Below are 18,313 nucleotides of genomic sequence, written 5' to 3'. Positions count from 1 at the left end.
GTTCACATAACTCAAAAAAGGAAATTCGTGGTGAGAAAATATTTTTCGAATTTAATTTAAAGTTTAAGCAGATTTTTGATTGTCGTGTAAACTAAAATATTAACTCATTTTAAAGATAGAATAAAAACAGTTTATTGGAAATATAAAAAAAGAATTAATAATGTTTTAACGTTACAAACGAAAATAAGAAAATTTAAAATCAGATATCTTGATTGTTACGTCATTTCAACAATTAAGAACATTTAAAAGACTTTGGGTTAAATTAAAAAAAAAATTTGAATTAAAGTAACTAATAACATGGAAAGTTTAATAATTTACGAACATTACAACATGATGTCTTCTTTAAACTTTAGACTACAAACCGTAAAAGTTTAAACATAGAAAACAAACATGAATTAACCCTTACTACTTACTTTAAGACTGAATCAATATCAACTGATTTAAAATAAGAATTAAAGTAAATTGGGTCAGTCTATTAAACAAACTCTTAATGAATATTGTAATCATTTATAAACTACTATCTTACGTCAATCTATTGATTTACAATATTTTTTAACTGTGATTCATAATTATAAAACGCTTTTTAGCAGCTAAAGTTATAGCTTACTTAAATGTATAAAACTTTAGTTTAATACTCAAAAATGACTCTTAATATTATATAAATTAAGAACATTTAATAGGATCATGAATAGGTAAATTAAATCAATAAAAATACAAACTGTTGAGTTACACGCTCATCAGGTGTAGTTCAACTGCAGTTATAGAAACTGATTGGCTTTAAAATGTTCACATTTATTCACAATATTCTAAGATTTGTAATTCTCTAGAAATACGTACAACTTTTCTAAAATAATAAAGATTCAAATAAAGCAATTTCAGCTGATGACAATAAACAACTTAGCTTTAGAAAAGTAAAAAAGCTATGAAAGTCCTTAAGTGGGTTGTTTGAAGTTGCTTTATTTTGTTTTAGGCAAAAAACTAACTCAAAGTGTTTTTAATAATGACAAAATATAAGTTAACAATGTTTTAGACATGAAATTTTAACAGGCGAAAATACAACAAACAAACAAGATTAGTTCAAGAAAACCATAGCAACGACATAAAACAACAATGTCACTCTTAATTAGTACCATAAAATTGTTGAACTTGATTTAGAGCATAATAAATAGATTATTTAATACAAATATACAAAATTTGTAATAAATATCCATTTTATAATACTAAAAACCACAGTTTAAATATGATATTTGTACGTTACTTTTAATATTTGCTCATTAAATGATTGCAGAAATCTTAAGACAGCACAACAAATAACTTACTGATCTATCACAAATATGATTTCAACATTTAACGAGATTGAAAACCTAAAAAGCTCAGAAATTATTAAAATAAAACTTAAAAGAGTATCCAAAATAATATACTGGTACAAAATAGATTGAATGGTTTTAAGATGTACAAAAAAATAAAACCAAATCTTAATGTACAACGTATCTCCGACAACAATTGATACATTGTTAACACAAGACATAAAGTTTTCAAAAACATAAAATAAAACCTGAAAGATATAACAATAATAATGAATGCAAACAAAAATAAAACAAAGGTAGGAATAAAACTTGTAACTGCAGAAATAAAAACTATTAATCTTAGAAAAAAAGTCATTTATGTAACTAAAATAAAATAGATAACCAAGTATGTTGCAGTAAAATTACTACAAAAACAGCAAAACACATCAGTTAAAAGATGAAATTCGATAAAAAAAATATATATAAAAAACAAAACTAGTTTATCTAATTTAAACTAACTTACTTATATTAATTTTAGAAAACGCAAAGAAAACTAGACAAATAAAACATAACAACTCATTAGAGGAATAAGTCAAAGCTACACAACATATGTAAAAACTTTTGTATAAAACATTAACGAATACAGAAAAACAACAATTATAATAGGATGAATATTTATATTTACAAAAAAGTCAGATTTGTATTAGACAAACCTCATGATAAATAATGATAAATAAAATGACTTGAAGTGGCATATGATATCTGTAAAATATCAAAAAAAAAACTAGTAGAATTTATCGTGACTAGAGAATACCAAACACGATTACAATAAAAACTAGAATAAGAAATATTCAAAAAACAAATAAATGAAATGTTAACAAATTTAAATTCTGAACCATAATAAATGTTAAATGACGTTTAAAATCCACATTAAAACTTAAACAAGAACCCTAATATTCAACTTATTAACCTGCAATAGAAAGTACAAGCAAAGCAAACTAAAAGTAAACTTAATGTTAAAAAACTAATTAAATTTTAAAAGTTTACTTGTTATAGACTGAAATTTGAACCATAGATAAGATAACCATAAGATAAACTTTTCTTCCGTTTCACTGCGAAAAACAATGTTTTATATCAAACAAAAATACGACTTTAAATGATAAGCTAGCAACTTCAGAAAAGTAAGCATAAAATTAGGATGTGCAGATGTAAACTGTTAATCATAATCAAAAAGAAACTGTTCCTGTTTAATAGTATAATCGAACACGCTGTTTGCAGTTTCAAAATTAAAGGGAAATAAAATTTATTAATGTAATTTTAACCTAAAATTAATAAAGTTAAATTTAAAGTTAATTAACCCCATTAATTATTAAGCTTATAAATGAAAGTTCATCGAAAATACAAACAAAGAATTTTTTGATATCTGGTACAGTTTCTGTGTATTTTCAATAAACAAATGTACTTTATTTAGGTTAAGAGTATTAAGATCATGCTTTCGTATGCTCAACTTCAAATAGAATTTTTAGAATCTTAAAGTGTGTACCTTAACGACATTGCTTAAGTACTTGAAATTTAGGACAGAATACACGACTTACTTACGAAATTAATACTACTACAACTACCTTTTAGAAAAGACCCAAAAACTCAAGAAAATATAAGCTCAATAGCTATTGAATTAAACAAAGATATTTTAGGAATGAGTAGCCACTGAAAAGAATAAACAAAAACTGATAGAGCTTAAGACAATACCTAATTTTCTAACCTCTTTAAATAACATAGTTAACAAAGATAACATAACTATACCTCCTTACATAAAACATTAATAAATTTATAACTACCTTTATTTAATCAATATTATGTACAGTTCAGAAACAAAATGCTTGTATGACTTTTTTAAAGCACCAAAAAACTGAACTGGTATTAGTAGATGCAGAGTAAATTGTCTAACTAGATAAGGTAATTCAAAGTAGGATAGTTTGTAGAATGAGTTACGTTATGAAGTAAAATAAAAGAATATTCGTAAACATATGCTTAACTTAAATTAAATATAAACACATGCATAGACTTCCACATTATTTATCTTATTGAGCAAAGCAACCAAAATCAAACCAAGCAAATAGTTCTACAGCTCATTAATAAAAAATATAAATTAGTGTAATAAATTACTAACAACAGTGCAAAAACTAAGAAAAAGCTAGAAGCTCTTTATCCATACACCTAGACACTTTAAACGATATGAAAAACTAATAGAAAGTTAGCATACTAAGTAAGACTAGAAGATGACGTAATATTAGTGGGTATTAAGACTAAGTGAATTTCAACTAAAATACCTAAGTTAAATAGACAAAAAAAGGCATTTCGTTACTATAACAACGCATACAACTCTATGTGGACAAACTAAGAGGTTTTTTATGAGAAATTAAACTTAATTGGTAGTTAAGTGGAAATTATTTGCGCTTAAAAGAACATTCTTAATTACTTGGACTTGAAATAACTTAACTTATTTACGAACATTATTAACTGAAGAGAACCCGTGGAAAAGTTTTTCAATAAGCCTTAAAATTATTTTACAGTAACATCAAAAATCAATGAAGTGTCAAACTAAAAATTTATCGAAGTAGAATTAAATTAGGAAAGAATAAATTTAAAGTATAATAAAGAATTTGATTTATTAACAAACGTTAGAATAAACTAAACCATAAACAAATTCAAATAGAAAAAACCATAATAATGTTTAAACAAACTCAAGTAATTCTACAGTAATAACAATGAAACATTAACTAAAACATGATCCTTTTTTGGTAGGTAAGACTTCGATTGACCAATAAATAAATTAAAACTAAAGAATATGAGGCTAAATAAATCCACTTCACAGTTTTCTAACCTTTCATTATATATAAATTTCAAAAAAATAAGTTGAAAAAACAAAATACGACCTCGAAATTGAAATGGTTACTTGATTGGCGTAGTTTTATAACTTTGCCAGTATTTGGTTTAGACTCATTATACTTTGATTGACTTTAATTGTAACATACCGTTTGTTGTTTAAGACATAAAATTGGAAATAACCATATGAAACAGCGCAACAAGATGATAATTAAAAATCAAACATTAAGAATTGAAAGTAATTTTAATATAAATTTATTTTAAGCGCAGTAAGGTATTGATTAAAACTGAATGCATACTTAATTTTTTACTTAAGAAACACTGATCAACAAAGTGATTAGTATAAAATAAACAAAGTTAATGTAGAAAAATAAGTTAATAAAAGGGTGAACTAGTGATAATTAGCTATTTATTGAAAGCTTAATTAGACAATTAAAACCAAACTGATGATCTATATTTAAAGATTAAGATATAAAGTATTTATTATCAGTAATACAATAACTGAGAGTCAAATATCACACACTTTTACGTATATAACATAAGGCCCACGCGTACCTGTATTATTCATTTTACATAGGTAAAATGCCTTGTTATTTGATATATGAACAGTGTTATGGCTAACAAAGAAAATACTTATATTACATAGATGCGCTTTAAAAAAATACGAACTTGGGAGATTTAATTCTTTTAAATTACTAAACAGCAAGTTTGTGCTTAGATAAGATATTAGCAAACATTATGTATGGTATACGCAACCTTGTAGACCAAAAGTTTGGCTTGAATGGCACAACATAAATTACAGCTGAAAAACAACTCTAAACAAAAACTTTAAACTTATAAAGGCTCCAAGTGTATTTGACCTGTAATTATTACTTGAAAGAAACAGTTTTACATTTATAGATAAATATATGTTGTTTGTGACATAAAACTAGAAATAATCATATAAACCAGCACAAAATGATAAAAATTAATGATTAAGTATTAAGAATTTATTGTAACTTTGATATTAGTTTAATTTAAACGCATAAATAAAGTAAAAAAAGAGTTAATTGCCATATACATATGTATTATTTAATTAAGATGCACCTTATCCAATATTTATTATGATGCTATGATTACATTACCTTATCGATATTTCTTACGTACTTAAGGCAGAATACACCACTTACCTTCAAAAACTTTTCTACCCAAAATTAACCTTTCAAAACGACTTAAAAGTTCAATAAAAAATGAAAATAACAGTAGTAAACTAAATAAAGAAATAGTAGAAACGTGCTAGTTGGGCTACATAAAGCCCAAGCGTAATCTACAGTTTTGAGACAAGTGTACCCTTGTGTTTATATAGATTAAATCATTAAGAAAATATAAAATCTTTAAATTAAATGTACAAACATACGAATTTGAGGATACTAAATGCTTATAAGAAAAATATCATTTAGACAAGACAAGTATATATGATATGCTCGTTCTTGTAGATCGTACTACAAAAACTATAAACAAGACCTCAAAAATAAAATTGTTACCTAATTGGCGTAACTGTGTTCGGTTAAAAAAAATATTTAAAGCTGGTCAATTCGCCATTGTTTAGGTAGAGTACAGTTTTATAGTGTAAATATATACAAGCTTGTCACATATCTAGTTGAAAAAAATTTACGGATTTTTGGATTCAATTCAAAAATACATAAACTTGAAATTATGTAAATTTTTCAATCTTTAATATTTACAAGTTTTAACAACAGTTTATGGTTCAATCATATAACCTTTCCATCGCACTATTTGAATCATATGTATACGCAATAAAAAGCTCTACTAGCAAAATACTTGTATCTTTACCACATAATAAATACACACATGAGGTTATAGAAGATTTTAATTTGTTCCAAAAATTCAATAAGAAAAATAAACTGCAAATTTGTTTTTGGAAGTAACATTCTCAAAATGCAGTTTATAGTGATAATAAGCTTTCATATTAAGAGCATTTTTTTATTAAATTTCATGACATTTTCAAAAACCCTTATTTCGTAACAATAATGTATATAACGGTTAAGTGTAGTACAGACCGTGAAACTATATACTTTAAAACGGGATGGTAACTTTAATTTAAATAGACAGTTTATCTCATTGAGTTTCGAGTGAAATAAATATTTTTTAATGCAATATATATAATAGTATAAACCAGCGCAACAAGATGATAATTTATGATAAAATCGTAAGAGTTGATTGTAGTTTGAATAATTGTTCAACTTAAGTTTAGTTACATGAACAAAACTGTTTAATTAAGAAACACTGCTTTATCAAATTAAAATAATAGGAAAACAATGATTGTTTAATATCAAAATTAATTTAATAAAATCAAGACTTACGATCAGGGTTGCCACAGGATTTCTTCTAGATTTTTCAAAATACACGTTTATTGGTCTATTTTTAACTAAAAGTTAAGTTTAAGGTAAAAAACTGTGTTAAACAGTATAACAACATTACTGTAAAGCTATTTAGAATGTATTTTAAAATAAAAAAATAATGGTGACAAAAAGTATTTATACATTTGATAGATTGTTCGCATCGAATCAAAATTTTACTACTTAAATTGCTTAAAATTCAAGGTTTTTTCAAAATTTTACAAGTTCCAGGTTTTTTTGTCAACCCTGGATAATCTAAATTTTACAATAAACATAAAAAGTAGTTATTAGTATCAATAAAGTATTGTAGACTTTTTACTTTATAGATCACAATGAAAGTTTTAGACTGAATAATAAGGAGAACAATTAATTATATATTTTAAATTTTAATAACAAAAAAATGTTTCACTCGTTTGAACTAAATCAAACGAGACCAGGCAATAAAATATTACTAATTGGTTACCATATATGCTTAAATACAAGAATTCTATTAAAAAACATGCTATTCATTACTTATTATGCATATGTAAGTGGTCCCTGCAAGCATAAACAACCAATAAATAACAAACAAGGCAACTACAATAGACTAAAACACAAAAAAATTAAAGCAAGTTGTATAAATGGACTAATACTTTAGAGTATACACAAAGTTTTATCAACGGAATCTCGGAAGTGTGAAGTACAAGTAAACAAAGTTTGTTTGTTAGATCTAATTAAAGGATGAGTAAGAAATTATACATAAAAAAGAACTAGTAAAGCTTGATGTTATAAGAAGTTATTTGCTTAAAAAGATAGTTTATAAGTATAATTTGCATGTATTTTACATAATTAGCAAAATCATAATAAATTATATAAAAAAAAGATACTACCTCATTATGACGCAACAATATGGTAAAATAAAAAAAAATTAAATTTAAGGACTTAATGTTTGTATAATTGATGCAAATGATTTTTAAATTCCATAATAACTTTATGTGGACAAATTAAGATTAAAATGTTTTATGTATAAGTAGCATAAATAAAAAACAATTCTCTCATGAGTAATTAATATCTGTTATCTTTCATACAACTAAAGAGTGAAATTAGTCTGTTCTATCTAATATCTTCTAGTGAGAATAAAAATTAGTTTTGACTTGGAAGTACTAGCACATTACTCGTACATCAAAGTCATAACTCAAAAAGGTGCCGACCAGCAGAGTAACCGGGCCTAAAGGACAAGAATTAAAAAAAAACTAAGGGCAGGCCGGGGAGATGACAGGTGCGAAGCACCGTGTCATCGACCGGCCGTAGCCCTTTGTTTTTTTTTAATTCTTGTCCGCTACCTAAAACTTACTTTTCAAACTCATCAATATAAAACCACTCAGTTATCAATTGAAAAATTAAAACCGATATTACCGTCAGGCCTTTAATGGTTATACACTGACAAATTAGATCATATAAGCTCAAGGTTGGTAAAAGATAACAGATAAAGACCGTACAAATATAAAAACATATACTTGTTTGGCAGTTACGCTACTCACGGTCCATTTGACAGAAAATGGTGGCCTTCAAGAAAAAAGGCCGTGAAGAAAAAGGGAGAAGGAAAAAGTGAAAATTTTTTCGCCGGCGGAGCCGGCGAAATGCCTTAGAAAAAATAATTTTAAATAATCTTCATCAAAAATTTCCCCATCAATTTTCGGTTCTGGGGATTCCCCATTTTTTCAAAAATGGGTGGCGGTCCTTAAAAATTCAGTGCGTACCTTATGCGGGTGCGTACTTCTTAGAATGCGCACCTTGTAGATTTTTGATAAAATTACATTTTTAAGTTATGATTTAGATCCTAAATTAAATGAAATATAGTTTCAGACATTACACCACCCTAGTTTATTACCTAATATTTTACAGGTACATAGAAAACACTTCATCAGTAGATAAATGTACTTTTTAATGACAGAAAATGTACCAAATAAAAATAGAAAGTTTAATATGAGTCTAAATATGTACATTGACAAATCTATTTATATGATTGAATTGCTTTCTATGTATATTCAAACAATAGTCACTTAACTTGCTTATGTAAATTGTTCTTAATTAGTAACCTTTTCAAAACAGTATAAACTTAAATTATTCAAAAGTTAATCAACACTTGAAATGAAAAAATTGTTTGATTTATATAATTTTGTCAATGATTATAATTAAATTGTCACACAGTGTTTATAGCTTTATTTAAATTCAATTTTATACTGTTCCTACTACAAGATATCATTTTACTTTTCATGTAACTTTACTTATTAATAATCAATCTATTAAAACCTTTTGCTTTTCATTAACTGTTACTACCATTACTGACTGGTGTATTTTGATTAACTTTATATTTTACTAATAGACTTAAAATTAGACTGCATTAATAGTTGAATTCAGACAGCTTAATAAGTGTACATATAAACTAAAGGTGTTTGCTGTTTTCAATTTATCAATACATTGTTACAAACTAAAACAATTAAACCATACTACTCTATGTGACTGATTTTCCTGTTAATCATTTCAAAATTTGTCAATATTGCATCTTAAATACTCATCATTTAAAACCTTTATGTCTGTATTAACCTGATATAACAAAAAAAAGTTATACTATTCCCAAAATTTTGTCTTAACAAAAGTACATTGAGTTTTTAACTATATTTAGTGTTGTTCCATTAGCATTAAACCTTTTTATCTTTAAAGAAATGATCTATCTTTGACACTCACAGAAAACAGTACAGCAAGTTGTTGATAAAAGCTTGTTAGTGCATTCATATGAACAAAAGAAATTGTTGATAGATAAAAGATTAGAAAGAAGTAAGTAATAGAAGAACAGAAAAACTTAAAACAAAAGTAAACCTCATACACATATGCACTAACAACCTTCAAACTTTGCTTGCTGTTAACTGCTTTGTAAATGTATGAATGCAAACTTAAAATTTGGAACATTTTTCCATTTTGTTAACTAAAAAACCTAATCCTGATATGGTTTAATTCTATTAATTTGTAAAAAATTTAATTATCTTTTGAAACTAATACAAGTATAGTACTACAATTTTGTTTTAAATGCTACTTATCTTGCATGCACAGTTTAAGAAATACTTCTTACTAAATATATCATTAATCTAATAATATTTAAACTATATTAATACAATTTATTCAACTTTATTATAACTATATTACTTAGCTTGCTGTCTCTTTGGGCTTCATTCAAGAATGCAATGCTTTTTTGCAAAAGCTTATAAAATTTACCACAATGTTTTTATTGATTTTATTTATGTTTGAGCCTTATTTAAGTTTTCTTTAAAGGTAGCTTAGTAATCTTAGCATATTGAAGCCCAACAAGACAAATATATGTTTAAGGCATAAACCAAGGTTACAGCTCTATGAATAGAAAGTGCTAGTCTGAATTTGTGCAAAATTCAATTAATTTCTAAAGCTTAATGTTGTTCAAGTATTCAAAATTTTAATAATAAAAAAAGGGCTAACAATTAATAAGTAGAAAATATAAAATCTTAAGAATCATGATTTATTAAAAATATCCAAAAAACCTTAATTTTCTTATATTCAACTAGTCTGACTGGTAACCCTGGCAAAAAATACTAAGTTTTGCACAAATTCAAACAATCTAATTAACTATTAAACAAACTAACCTCAACAGCTGCTGTAGTAGGTACTCATCATCCAAACAGAATCCATAAAAGTTTGATCCATTTTCTAAACTCAACCTATAGGAATAGTTACAACTTATAAAGATGGCTCACAAGTTCTTACAGAGGTTAAAAAGATTTTTCAAAGCATTCTTTTACTCAGTTAACTTTATAATGGTGTTTCAAAGACTGAGATGCAAGTTTTTAAAGCTTCTTGATGATTTTTTTCTAGCATCATGTAAGTGCAGTCAAGCCAATTGATGTTGTCATACTTGTGAGCCAATTTTTATCAATGAAGATACATTCATTCTATGATGAATTACAAGATCAATTCATAGGTTTTGCATAAGAAAGTAAATATTAGTTATCAACATAAATTTCAAGACTGTTGATACCCAAACTATGTCAAATGCTTTCTTTAAGTTACTCAAACAATGTAGAAATATAAGAGTTGTAAAAGATTAAATGAGCAACAACTATCTAGAACTGGTTTTGTCTTCAAGTATATTGACATTCAAATAGAGTTTGCTAAGTGTTTTACAAAGCTTACTTAAACAGAATAAAAAAAGAAAAAAATAGTTTTAGAGTTGACAAATGTTACTACTACAAGTGCTTTTCTCAAAAGAATATTCATTGAAAAAGTACTTTTCAAAATATTTTATAGATCAAGTGATTTCTTAAACTTTCTCAGAAAATATAAAGAAATTAATGTTTTAGAAGATAAGACAACAGTAAAAATAATCATCAATAACAAGATTTGTCTTAAGCAACATTGACAATTAATAGATGCAGTACTTTGTTTAGTGTACTCAAACTGCACAATGAAAGATAGAAAAAATAGAGTCCAGAACCTAGTGCTCCTTCTTCTACAACTACTTTTTACAAATGAGTTTGCCCAGGCAGAAAATTATTTTCCAAAAAGCTTTCTTGTTGTGATGTCACATTAAAATGTAAGATTTTCCAGAATTCATTGAAAACTACAAATTGAAACACTATGTAAGCATAGCAGAGCGATTTTTAACTTTTTCCAGCATAAAGTATTTTTTATTTTACGCAGTGTTAAACATTACTTTTTTTTACTTTGTAAAAGATAAATTTACTTGTTTAAATCTTATTTTTATTTGATGATTCTTTTATTGATTCTTTTTATAGTTTTTTTTAAAGTTTTACTTTTTTAACTGTAGAAATGATACTTAGTTAAACACTATTTAGTTAAAATTGAAGTTGAAAAATTCATTATGCTCATACAAACTACATTTGACAGCATCTAAAAATTATACAAAACAAGTATTGAAATGTAAATTTTACAAAACTGTTTTTAATTTATTTAAAATGTTTATCACTTAAGAATTTCTTCAATTATGTGTTTTTTAATTAAGATAAAGTTAAAGCTTAAATACTTTTTTCGTACAAACTTTTTTTAACTTTGTATCTAAAACTTTTTTAAGTTTTTCTCAATTTCTTCCTTTTTTACTACATTATCGATGTTTGTTTGAACGTACTGTTTAATATTCAAGCTACAGTAGTTCATTGTGCTCATGTAAAATACATTTGAAAACATTTAAAAAGTATATAAAACAAGTATTTACCTCTAAATTTTACAAAATTGCTTTTAGTTTAATTAAAATGTTTAATAATTTGTTCAAGATGAATTATGTGTATTTTCAAACCTTTTCTCATCAGTTTGTAGCATTACATTTAAAAGTTTGTAAACTCACTTTAGTTATAACTTATTTCAATACGTTTTGGCAACTATAGAGTTTTTGTAGTCGCTGATATACCAACTTGTTCAGCTTTAAATTTGAAGCAGGTAGAAAAAAAATCCATATTGTGCATAGTGATAAGATACACTTACCAAAACATTTATGAATGGCTTTGAAAAAAACTTTGCTTTTATTGATTATGGCAACAAAACTGATATCTTACAACATGGAAAAAAAAAACTCTGAAGATTATTTTTTAGCCTAGTTCAAACAGTTTTGTAATCTATAATTCGCTACCAAGAGAAGATGTCAAAGCTGTAGACATTATTTTTACAGAAAGCATTACTAAATAGTCACCATGTCTTCTATGCCAATGAACCCAAAGCCGTTTTTGAACCAGCTCACTGGTAAGCCAGTCATGGTCAAGCTGAAATGGGGTATGGAGTATAGAGGTACGTTTACATAAAAATAATGTAATAAAATGTAAAGTTTAGTTGTGTTGTATATTTTATTTTGCTCACTGGAAAGTCATTGTGAATCTGAAGTGGGGTATGGAGAATAGAGATTTGTATTTATATATATTGTTAAGGCCATAAGGGAGGTAAACAATGATTTTTACAAGTTAATCTTATTTTATAGAGTTTTTTCTAAGCTTCAAGATGCTTTTTATTGTTTTAAAAAATCTATTTAGTTTTGAGATATGACCAGTCAAAGTCGGGCGGCATAATAGGTTCCCTATGGGAAGGGAAAACTAAAACAGCAAAAAAAGACTATTATATTTAAAATATATCTTCTCCTACATTTTTCAAGCAATCTTCAAAATTTCACAGTCTAATCTTTATACAATAAAAAAAAACGTTACTTAACAATTAAAAAAAAAATTGAAGAAATGTATTTTAAAAAAAAATTAAAATTTTTGTGATAAAGTTTATATTTTTAGAAGTTATTAAAATTCATAAGTAACGTTTTTTCCTTTAAACATAAGAAACATTTCCTAAAACTTTAAAGAAGATTGTTTGAAAAATGAAGGAGGAGATAAATTTTTAGTGAATTTTAAAATTTCTGAGAAAATTGACCTCAAAAAATTTGATTTTTTTGAAAAATCAAAATTTTTGCGGTCCATACGTTTGTATTGGAAACTTTTTACATAAAATAAAACATCTCAAAAGTTAAATGATATTTTTGAATTCTATAAAAACTGACTTGTAGTTTGTATTTAAAGCTTTCATATAAAAGCCTAAGTTAATTATTGTAAAAAAAGTGCCCCCCTTTATGGCCTTATTATTATTGAGTATTAACATTTTAATACAGTTTTGACAATGAATAATATTTATTTAACATTCTTTTATATACTGAAAAATAATATTTTGTCAAGTAAAAGGTTCCATTTGGTTTACATGTTTATTTTAATTAATCATTTTGAATGAAGAAATTATAATCTTAAATAAAAAATTTTAGTTTTAAATATCAGGTTATGATTCACTTTTATATCTTATGGAAGTAATTGTTACTAAGCACAAAACTTACTTGACTAATAAATAATATGGAATGTTTTACTATTGGTCAATCTAATTTCAATAGTCTTTTTGTTCTCTTGTATGTTAGATATTTGTTAAATGAGAATTTTATTTTTGAAATTAATTATTTTGTACAAGTTTTGTATTAGTCTTTTAAATTTATTTGAAAAATATTACATTAATTTGCTAAATTGGTACATTAATTTTATAAATAAAAACGAAAAATACCATTAAAAAAGTGTTATTATCATTTATTTTATTGCCTAATTACTATAGGTTTTTATAAAAGTTGTTTAAGGTGTCAAGTTTTTGTTGTAACCCATTTATTTTCTTAGTTATTATTAAAACTAAAACATAATGTAAAACATGACTTTTAGTTACTAATTATTTGATAAATTAAAAAATACAAGTGGCCTACTAGTTTTATTTTAAGTAATAAATATGTATTTTACTTTACTAAAAATATGTTACTTTTTATACAGAATATTTATTTTTTTATGTTACATTACTAGTTTGATGTATAACAGGTTATACAATGTATAGCTTTTTTGCTTCAAAAAGTGGCATCTGTAGTATACTGCACTAATTTAGAAATTATGTGGTTTGTAGACATATTTTTCAATAAGTTTTTAATAAATTAGAATTTTTAAAAACTCTCCAACAGCATATGTATAGAAATAAGCTTGTTTGAAAAATAGTTTGAATTAATTATCATTGAGTTTTTAGTTCACATTTGAAAGTCTTCTTGAACATATATTTATTCACCGAGTTTTTATTCCTAAAATATTGGAAATCTAAGCAGAGATTTAGAAAATACTAGGTTGACTTTTTGAAGAATATGTCAATGGTCATTCTAAATTTCTATACTAAAACTTAAAGTGTTGATAAACACTCATAATTTATACTTTATGCACAAAAACTAGTATTATTAACAGTATTTTTTTCTATATTTTGACAAATGATAGAAAAGATGTATTTAAAAATAAATTTTACTTACATTATATATCAACTCAGGATACTTTGTGAACAACAATGAATATGTATTTGATCTTAATTGATATGTTTTTGAAATAAACACTATTTACTCACAATGTTATAAAGTGTTGGTGTTTTTAAGTTTTTCACATTGTACAATGTTTGGTGGATATGCAACTACAATATAATATAGTGTGTACATTTTTAACTTATACTTTTTATATCAGGATATTTGGTGAGCGTTGACTGTTACATGAACATGCAACTACAATATAATATAGTGTGTATATTTTTAACTTATATTTTTTATATCAGGATATTTGGTGAGTGTTGACTGTTACATGAACATGCAACTACAATATAATATAGTGTGTATATTTTTAACTTATATTTTTTATATCAGGATATTTGGTGAGCTTTGACGGATACATGAACATGCAACTACAATATAATATAGTGTGTATATTTTTAACTTATATTTTTTATATCAGGATATTTGGTGAGCTTTGACGGATACATGAACATGCAACTACAATATAATATAGTGTGCATATTTTTAACTTATATTTTTTATATCAGGATATTTGGTGAGTGTTGACTGTTACATGAACATGCAACTACAATATAATATAGTGTGCATATTTTTAACTTATATTTTTTATATCAGGATATTTGGTGAGTGTTGACTGTTACATGAACATGCAACTACAATATAATATAGTGTGCATATTTTTAACTTATATTTTTATGTCAGGATATTTGGTGAGCGTTGACTGTTACATGAACATGCAACTACAATATAATATAGTTTGTATATTTTTAACTTATATTTATTATATCAGGATATTTGGTTAGCGTTGACGGTTACATGAACATGCAACTCGCAAACACCGAAGAGTTTGTTGAAGGAAACAAAGCCGGTAACCTCGGTGAAATTCTCATCAGGTTATTAGTTGTTTATATATAGGATAAGATTAGATGAAAATTATAAAGAGTTTGAGTGTATGTGTACAGTAATAGTTTTATCCAGTTGTTTTAGTAAAATAAAAAAAGAATAAAGTAAAGTAAAATGGTGGTTTGCGTAAATTAAATATATTACTTCTTATTGATTTTATCAAAGAATGTTTTAATAAAATTTATTTATATATAATGCAATAATCTGCATAAAAATATATTAAATTTTAATTTTTTGTTTATATAAAAGAATATTCAATGTTTATTGTTATTTTTAATATCTTTAAATTGAAATAAAAGCTTACAAAATATTGTTTAAATCTGTTAATTTTGTTGTAGTATGAAATTGTATATTGTTAATTGCAGGTTTGTCACTTTACCTGGAATCCTGGAAAAACCTGGGATTTGACAATTTAGGCAAAAAAACCTAGAAAAACCTGGAATTTGTGAAATTTTGAAAAAAACATGGCAAAACTTGGCATTTTGAACAAAAATCACTAAAAAAACCTAATTTTAACAATTTTCACATGTTCAGTAGTAAAATTTCAATTTGACTCAAAAAATCTATCACATAAATAAAAACATTTTGTTATCATCAAAATTTTTTTTTTTTAAATATATTTAAAGTAGCTTTACAGTATCTTTTCAATGTTTTTATATTATTTAACACAGTTTCTTACCTTAAACTTAACATTAAACTAAAAGTAGACCCAAAATTGTGTACTTTTAAAACTTGGAAGAATTTTGGAAAACCTAGAAATTTGAACAAACGAGTGGAAATCCTGTAATTGGTTCGTAGCTTAAAGTTTTTCTAAAATTTTTCAAGTTTCAAGTTTTAAACAGAGGTATTTAAAGATAGTTTTGATGAATAGTATTGTAAATATAATTTTTAAGAATAATTTTCATGTATCAGAATTCATTTTGTTGTTTTTATAGATGAATAGTTCTTAAAACAGGGTTGCCACTCACTCAAAATACTTAAGGATAACTTAGGATATTAATTTTTTTTTAGAAATCCAGGACATTGTGATTTATTTTTAAACTCAGGCTGACTCTGGTTAGTTTAAGGATATTGTAAAGTTTCAGGACATATTTTTGTATAGATGTTGTATGAGAATTAGTTTATCTACTTTCAATGTTTTTTAACTAATTTTTTTCAAGAACTAAATTTTTATTGATTTTGAAATGTTAATTTTTTTTCAGCTTCACGGCCAGCTTTCACTACTCTTAGAAATTGTATACATGCCAGAGGCAAAAAAACTTTTATTAAGCATTTTGAAAAGCTCAGTTAAACACTAAGCGTACATATAATAGTTTTTTGATTCAAAGAGTGGAAACCCTGTTAAAAAATGTATGCCATAAAAAAACGTGAATAAATATAAAAGTCTAAAGCTGAAAAAAAAATCAAATAAGTTTTTTTGGTTATGAAATTTGACATATTTTTATATAGTTATAAATTCTTTACATTTACAATAGTATTGGATGTTCTCTACATTGAACAAACTTACAAATAAATATTTGTTGAAATCAAATTATCTACAAATTTGTTTTAAATAGATGCAACAATGTTCTGTACGTTAAATTTTCTTGTATTTGAAGAATATTAAGTAGGTGCTTAACATGATTCACTTTTCTTACACCATTTATGACAAATTCACAAAATTTTAAATATTTTTTATTATTATTTAATATATTATTAAATATTATTTAATTTAGTTAAATATTTTTTAAACAGATGCAACAACGTCCTCTACATCAAAGGCATCGAGGAAGGCGAGGCCGGTGAAGTTTAAACGATTCTGATTGGCTCAATCAACAAGTGATCTTCTGTGATTGGCTCAATCTAGTCTGATGTCTTCATTGATTGGCCGATCTTATTTTGCAGCGTTTTCATTTGTTAAATATTCGCTTGGTTTAAAAATAGTTCACAGAGTGTTGAGCACTTTTAGTAGTCACTATTTTTAATTTTTATCTAATTAAAATATTGTTTTATCATGTATATTACAGATGGATATCAAATTAAAGCATTCCTAAAATGTGCATTTTGAAGTAAAGTGTTTATTGTTTAAATTTTAGTAAATTCTGTTGAGTTGTAGATAAATTCAAAGTTTTTCTGTTGTCAATAAATTGTTTAAATTGTGTGTATGTAATGTATATCTACTTTTACTTGGTGTGTCCAACGTTTTATTAAAAATACCATCTGTCAATTTTTTACACAAGCGCGCTTAATTATAGCTCTCAATCTTTTTCAGGAAGTGTATAAACAAATTTAAGGGTTGCTTAGCCTTTGAAAGAAAATTAAAGTAAGGCGTTTGGAATCAATAACAACTTTAAAATAAAGATAAGGGTTAAATTTACTTTTTACGTCATTTATACCTTGAAAATTAGTGATGAATTGTATAAATGTTTAAACTGAAATATTAGGTATTGAGCAAGTTTTGAAACAATCAACTTACATTCTAGAATATAATAACCTCTCAAAAAATATTAATAATGTCTGGCAAAACTGTTACTAGCGACCTGTGAACAGTAGAGTGATCTGTTTCCATAATAAATCATGCAGTAGATCTTGGTTTAACTTTTTGTGCATAATCACATATAAAGACAACACTGAAAAAAAAATTTTACCACTACTGTACTAATTATATTTTTCATAGGAACAAACCCGTATGTAATTTATATGGGACCTTGAAAATTTGACCTTCAAGTTTTTAGCTGAACGTTTATGTACATGTAGCAATCATCACAAAAACACATTTTACGCGTTTTCACTAAAGTTTCACGGAAGCACTTCTCGATTTTCTCAAAAAAATGAAGAATGATAAAATGTACAGAAAGTTTAAAAATGTCTTGAAATATATAATTCAAGTCTTACAACGCCCCTAAAATATGCGTGGGTCCTTTTTTGCTCTTTATCATACACTCCGTAAGATCTAGTGTAAG

At 25.5% G+C, this 18,313-nt stretch overlaps 1 protein-coding gene across 1 annotated transcript; it reads left to right on the top strand.

Annotated features, from left to right (window-relative positions):
• Positions 1 to 12,106: 12,106 nt before the first annotated feature.
• LOC145847376 (small nuclear ribonucleoprotein F-like) lies at positions 12,107 to 17,503 on the top strand. Its single transcript, XM_082953587.1, has 3 exons — positions 12,107 to 12,376; positions 15,259 to 15,361; positions 17,106 to 17,503. Exons 1-3 carry the CDS (start codon positions 12,283 to 12,285, stop codon positions 17,161 to 17,163), a joined length of 255 nt encoding a protein of 84 aa, XP_082809713.1. The 5' UTR covers positions 12,107 to 12,282; the 3' UTR covers positions 17,164 to 17,503.
• The last annotated feature ends 810 nt before the right edge of the window (positions 17,504 to 18,313 follow it).

This window comes from Thalia democratica, unplaced genomic scaffold (assembly GCF_965202585.1).
Source record: "Thalia democratica unplaced genomic scaffold, ktThaDemo2.hap1.1 HAP1_SCAFFOLD_904, whole genome shotgun sequence".
Lineage (NCBI taxonomy): Eukaryota > Metazoa > Chordata > Thaliacea > Salpida > Salpidae > Thalia > Thalia democratica.
This window is presented reverse-complemented; position numbering and strand designations above follow the sequence as displayed.

Coding starts and splice junctions, on each gene's coding strand:
- LOC145847376 (XM_082953587.1), top strand. CDS start 12,283: ATGTCTTCTATGCCAATGAACCCAAAGCCGTTTTTGAACCAGCTCACT. Junction 12,377..15,258: donor ATGGGGTATGGAGTATAGAG/GTACGTTTACAT, acceptor TTATTATATCAG/GATATTTGGTTAGCGTTGAC. Junction 15,362..17,105: donor CTCGGTGAAATTCTCATCAG/GTTATTAGTTGT, acceptor TTTTTTAAACAG/ATGCAACAACGTCCTCTACA.